General features: G+C 38.1%; 1 protein-coding gene across 1 annotated transcript in view; it reads left to right on the top strand.

Moving 5' to 3' along the window:
* The window catches only part of LOC105999956 (zinc finger protein 585A-like), a 79,087-nt gene extending 72,992 nt beyond the window's left edge, over nucleotides 1-6,095 (top strand). Inside the window, exon 6 of the mRNA XM_013035126.1 lies at nucleotides 4,601-6,095. Coding sequence (XP_012890580.1) covers nucleotides 4,601-5,353 — 753 coding nt within the window. The 3' untranslated portion in view covers nucleotides 5,354-6,095. The remainder of the gene's footprint in view (nucleotides 1-4,600) is intronic.
* Nucleotides 6,096-6,490: the final 395 nt, after the last annotated feature.

Below are 6,490 nucleotides of genomic sequence, written 5' to 3'. Positions count from 1 at the left end.
ACCACTTCTGGTTTTCTGGTGGTTTATTGGAGATAAGAGTCTCATGGACTTTCCTGCCCAGGCTGGCTTTGAACCATGATCCTCAGATCTCAGCCCCTTGAGTAGCTAGGACTATAGGCGTGAGCCACTGGCACCCAGCAGGACTAACAATTTTTTTAAGTCTGTACATGTTCAGTACAGGAGCCATATGTTTTCACAATTTTGGATCCACAGTTGAATTTGTGGGTCGCACAAATATGCAAGGCCTACTTTAATTTTTTCAAGGTTATCATGTATGAGCACTAATCAAATGTGCTAGTGTATTTTCCTCATGAGAAACCAGAGATTTTACGTTTATTGGAAGCTCACCCTCAGGCTGAATCATGGAGTTTCAGAAGAAGACAAACCCTCAGGCAACTTGATCTTAAGAACTCTAAGAAAATGTATTTCTCTCCTAATCTGTTTAGTATGGCAGCCATAGGAAACTAATATACCAGAATTCATTGTATTATTATTAGTTATTCTGAGTTTTGAATATCCTTAGAGTGCTGTCATACCACATCATAATCTATAGGTACTTTTCAAGGCAATAGTTTCATGTGTAAGCTTGATCCTTTATACATTTAAAAACAGTTGGTAATGTGGCTTTGAACTTAAGAGCATGAGATGTGCAAGGCAAATATAGTAGCAATTGTATATTTCATCTGTATCCCTAATTCATGTACTTTGTTTTCAATACATATATGTGTATATATATATATTGAATTTTCATTCATATGAATCATACGAATTACTATTGTACTTTTTGCTATAAGCCATCATTTAAAAAATTACACAAAATAGGTTTGTGTTGTATTCCTTTATGCCTATCTACTAATTTACTATTTCTCTGATCCTTGTCCCATCAGTACGTGTAAGTTGGCATCATTTGTCATTCTCTAAACAGGACAATTTTGTGTAGCATTTTGGTAAAGCAGCTTTGCTGCTGATGAATTATCTTAATCTGAAAATATGTTCAATCCACATTTTTAGAATAATTCCTCTGATCAGAAGATTGTGAGTTGTTTTGAGTTGAAGGTTATTTTCATTAAACCCTTTACATATATATTTCCTTTTTGTCTGCTGGGGGTCAGCATTCATTTCTGGTATTGTTAAGCATAGTGACAGTAGAAAAATGGTTAGCCATTCTGTTTTTGTAGTGAGAGCTTGGGAATAAAATTCTCACCATCCTTTATTTTCTTCCACATTTTTTTTGGATCAGTTCCCTGAACTTTATTCTTATTTTTCTTTATCCTGCTGGGGGTCATCATGTCTTACACTGCTTTCTTTTATTCTATCTCTATTTCTTTTTTTTTTTTTGTCGGTCATAGGGCTTGAACTCTGGGCCTGGGCGCTGTCCTTCAGCTCTTCAGCTCAAGGCGAGCGCTCTACCATTTGAGCTACAGCGCCCCATTTCCCTGTCTCTATTTCTTTGCCCATATCCTTTCCATCTTTCCATAAAGACTATTAAATGCAAATCTGGTCAAGATATATTTTATCCCCCTCTCATTTATATTCTTTATTGTAGAATATGATAATAATGATGCTACTAGTTCTTTTGTTTTTAGGGATGCAGTATAAGGTGGCCTAAAACCATCTTTAGTGACATAACAACAACAATAAGCACATGAAGCTTTTATTGTGAGAATTAAGTAAAGTCTTCTATGTCCCAAATCATTACTAATAAGTTTCTTGAATACTGTCACTTCCTTTAACACTTATCTAGACACTGTGTTTTTGTAGATCTGCTAATGTGGTTTGTACCCCTTGTGATTTCCTAAGCTCTGGATATCCTAGATTCTGGGCATCTAGTTATAGTTGATCATTAGCAGATCATTAACTCCTTAGAAGAAAAGTTTTTGTTTTTGTTTTTGTATCTTTTTGAGAGAGAGAGTGTGTGTGTGTTTTGTTCTGTCATGGGGCTTGAATTCTGGGCCTGGGCACTGTCCTCACCTCTTCAGCTCAAGGCAAGGGCTCTGCTACTTGAGCCACAGCACCACTTCCGGTTTTCTGGGGGTTTATTGGAGATAAGAGTCTCATGGACTTTTCCTGCCTGGGCTGGCTTTGAACCGAGATCCTCAGATCTCAGCCTCCTGAGTAGCTAGGATTACAGGCGTGAGCCACTGGAGCCCAGCTTAGAAGAAAAGTTTTATCTTGTTTCTCTAGTTTACACTAACTAAAAGCATTTCCTCTGATTGATAAGGGAAACTTTGCTTTAGTAATCAATAAGGTAGTATAAAGGTAGATATTTGTACTTTGACTTTTCCTTCCCATACTGTATAGATAACAGAGCAAACTTGAACTATTTTATGTAAGTCAGAAACATACATGTAGAGGAATGAAATCCTTAGACTTGGTTTTTCCATGACTCAGTGCTAATGACTTTGAAATGTGCCATTACAGGGGTTGGTATCATTTGAGGATGTGTCTGTGGACTTCAGCTGGGAGGAGTGGAAGGACCTGGATGATGCTCAGAGGACCCTGTATAAGGATGTAATGCTGGAGATCTATAGCAACCTGGTGTCCTTGGGTGAGCAAAGGTCACATTAATTCTCATGAGCAAGTGTTTTGTTCTTGATAGATATATATTAGAGACATGATTTAGAAATCGTTCATTTAAAGCTGATATTTAAAATCAAAAGCACATATTTATGGAGAAGGTCATCTTTAAAATTGATGAGAAATGAGAAAATAGGTTCCAGAGAAGCCTTCTCTACCAGGTTGTCTGAGATTATTACCAGACCATAGTTCTGTAATATTTCCCATTAACAGGGCACTGTGTTCCTAAACCTGAAGTGATTGTGAAGCTGGAGCAAGGGTCAGAGCCATGGCTGGGAGAAGCCCCAGACAGGAGTATCACAGGTGAGTCAGCATTTGCTGGACATGGATGTTAAAACGAGCAGACCTCATTGAGATATTCTCATTCATGTCCCAGCTCCTGGATTCCTATGTTGCTGGTTCTCTTCAGCAAGTACTGGGGCAACAGATGAAGACATGCCTGTGTAATATCATTCCATAATTTTTAATAACATTATTAGAGGAGGAATGAATTTAACTGGCAGACATAACTAACTTAACAGAAACTATCTCCCCTTTTTCTGCTTCCATATGGTCAGATTTTACCAGGGCTAGCTTAAGGGAATTATAGGAACAGAACAAAAGGGCATATTCTAAGCATTAAAAACCAAGATATCAGAGGCAGTAAGATAGTTGCACACAGGGGCTGGAGAGGTAGCTCAGTATGCATGAGGCCTGGGTTCGATTCCTCAGCACCACATAAGCAGAAAAAGCTGGAAGTGGCGCGGTGGCTCAAATGGTAGAGCACTAGCCTTGAGCTGAAGAACTCAGAGATGGCACCCAGGCCCAGAATTCAGACCCCACAACTGACCAAAAAAAAAAAAGATAGGCCTATACAGACACTTTTCCTATCATTGAGAGGATTGTTGCAGGAGGTTAGACAACACATAATCCTATCTTTCCTGAAACACAGGATACAGACTCATAAAACCATCAGTTTTCTGCAATCATCAGTCATTCTCCAAGTACTCAGTTCCCACAGGGCTCTAGGGTCCCCACGCTGGTTGTAGCAGAGTAGTTCCCCATAGATGCCAAGAGGAATTTTCAGGGAGAAGTGAGCTTGTCAAACAGGCATAAGTCCTCACTCTCAGGATCCACTCCTGCTTAGGTCACAGGTAATTTACCTTTCATACATCCTTAGGTTTTCTGATTCTGGAACATATTTCTATCTTCAAATCTAAAGTTTCAGAAGGAAAGTAGCACAAAATACCCATAATTGTTGCCAAAAATAGCCCAAAAGTCTTCCCTAAAAGAAAAGAGAAGGAGAAATAAGTGGCAGATTATATGTACTTAGTTTAAAAGCATTAGCAGTCAGGTATTGAGTGTTTTAACTAAATGTTTCCTCTTTAAAACAGAGACTAAAACTTAAAGAATCTGAGAAGAATATGACTATATGACAGTATTTTGTTAAGTAACTCATTAGGAAGAAATTATATTGTTCTCATAAATCTATTCCTAGTACTTTTTTTAATCTTTAGTAAATAGAATAGGAGGAAATGTATTTCCTTTACATGAATATTCACTAAGAAGTGCTTGCATGTCATCATGATTTTATTCTGCTTTTTTGTTAAACATTTTAGATGTCCAGCAAGTAGATGGTTTGATTAAAATGTGCCAGGAAAGTCCAGACATACAGCGGTTGCAAGTTGTAATCACCAATAGCAACACAGTGGAGGAAAGAGTTAAGTTTTTAGGTGTAAAAAACGGAGCAGATCTTACTACAAACTATACCTCACTGTACAGCAGGAAACTCACAGAGGAGAGATACTCTATGAATACAGTGAATGTACTTATCAGAAGTGAGATCTCAGGAGGCTTCAGAGAACTCACACAGAAGCCAAATCACATGAATGTAACACATTTGGAAAGTCTTTCAAGAAGACCCCATCCCTCAGTGTGTATCAGAGAAGACACACAGGAAAGAAATCTAATGAATGTAAACCATGTGGAAAGTCTTTCAAATGGAAATCACAGCTCAGTGTACATCAGAGAACATACAGTGGAGAAACCATATGAATGTAACACATGTGGAAAGTCTTTCAGCCAGATGTCATATCTCTGCAGGCATCGGAAAACACACACAGGAGAGAAACCATATGAATGTAACACATGTGGAAAGTCTTTCAGACTGATGTCATATCTCCATAAACATCAGAAAACACACACAAGAGAGAAGCCATATAAATGTGACACATGTGGACAGTCTTTTGTCTTCAAGTCAAACTTCCATATGCATCAGATAACACACACAGGAGAAAAACCATATGAATGTAACACATGTGGAAAGTCTTTCAGAGAGATGTCACATCTTTGTATGCATCAAAGAACACACACAGGAGAGAAACCATATGAATGTAGCACATGTGGAAAGTCTTTCCTCTCCAAGTCAAACTTCAATGTGCATCAGAGAATACACACAGGAGAAAAACCTTATGAATGTAACACATGTGGAAAGTCTTTCAGATGGATGTCCCATCTTCCTCTGCATCAGAGAACACACACAGGAGAGAAACCATATGAATGTAACACATGTGGAAAGTCTTTCAGATGCACGTCACATCTTCGTATGCATCAGAGAACACACACAGGAGAGAAATCCTATGAATGTAACAAATGTGGAAAGTCTTTCTACTACAAGTCCAGCCTTAGTGTGCATCAGAGAACACACACAGGAGAGAAACCTTATGAATGTAACACATGTGGAAAGTGTTTCCGACAGATGTCACATCTCTGCAGGCATCAGAGAACACACACATGAAAGAAACCTTATGAATGTAACACATGGAAAGTCTTTCAGCAGGATGTCATGTCTCTACAAGTACCAGAGCACACACACAAAGAAATCTTATGAATGGAAAGTGTTTCAGCCAGAAATCAAACCTTGGCAGGCATCAAAAAATTCACACATGAGCAAAACTTTATGAATGTAAAAAAAAATGTAAGTCTCAAGCACAATTCAGCCTTCACTAAGCATCAGAGATGCCATATGAATGTAAGACATGTGGAAAGTCTTTCAGGCAAATAGCAAATCTCTGTATGCATTAGAGCACATGCAGGAGAGAAATCTTAGGAATATAACAAATATGGAAGTTTTTCTACTACAAGTGAAGCCTCAACCTTCATCAGAGAACACAGACAGGAACCTTATGAATGTAACAATTATGGAAGGTCTTTCAAGCAGAAGTTCAACATCAGAATTCACACAAGAGAGAAACCTTATGAAAGAAATGTGGAAAGAATTCACCTACAAGTCAGATGTTAGCAGACATCAGAGTTTACACAGGAGAGAGCTCTACCCTAAATTGGACAGATGGAAAAGAAGCTTCTAAGAGCTTTGAACTTTTGTACGAGACCCCTTCAACCCCTACACCTCTTTTAAGAGTATCAAAAATTGGAGAGGTTGATGTTGAGCCAGCATACTTTGGCCAAATACTTAATGGAACCAACTATGTTGGACTATGAAATGGTGCACTTTCAGCCTTCTCAAATTGCAGTAGAAGCTTTTTGCTTTGCACTGGAAATTGCTTTTGTTGTTGATGATGATGTTTGTTTTTTTGTTTTTGTCTGTCATGGGGCTTAAACTCTGAGCCTGGGCATCCATATACATGAGTTGCTGTAGAGAGATTTTTAATGGGTCCATTGTGTATATAGCAACATTCCTTCCAACATGTCCTTTCTAAATTTATACCTCACATACTATGGCTATATTGTATATAATGACTATTGCTCTGTAGACTGGATTTGCTCATTGCCTGTATAATGTTGGTTAAAGTTTATTTTATACCATTTTTCTTGATATGATAGACTTCCCAAAGTATATGTGTTCAGGCAGAGCCAGATGAATTTCTCAGCATAGTCAGCAGTGTAGATAATGCTTTTCTCTGCATCTTTGTTA

The sequence above is a fragment of the Dipodomys ordii genome, unplaced genomic scaffold, assembly GCF_000151885.1.
Source record: "Dipodomys ordii isolate 6190 unplaced genomic scaffold, Dord_2.0 Scaffold205, whole genome shotgun sequence".
Taxonomy (NCBI): Eukaryota; Metazoa; Chordata; class Mammalia; order Rodentia; family Heteromyidae; genus Dipodomys; species Dipodomys ordii.
This window is presented reverse-complemented; position numbering and strand designations above follow the sequence as displayed.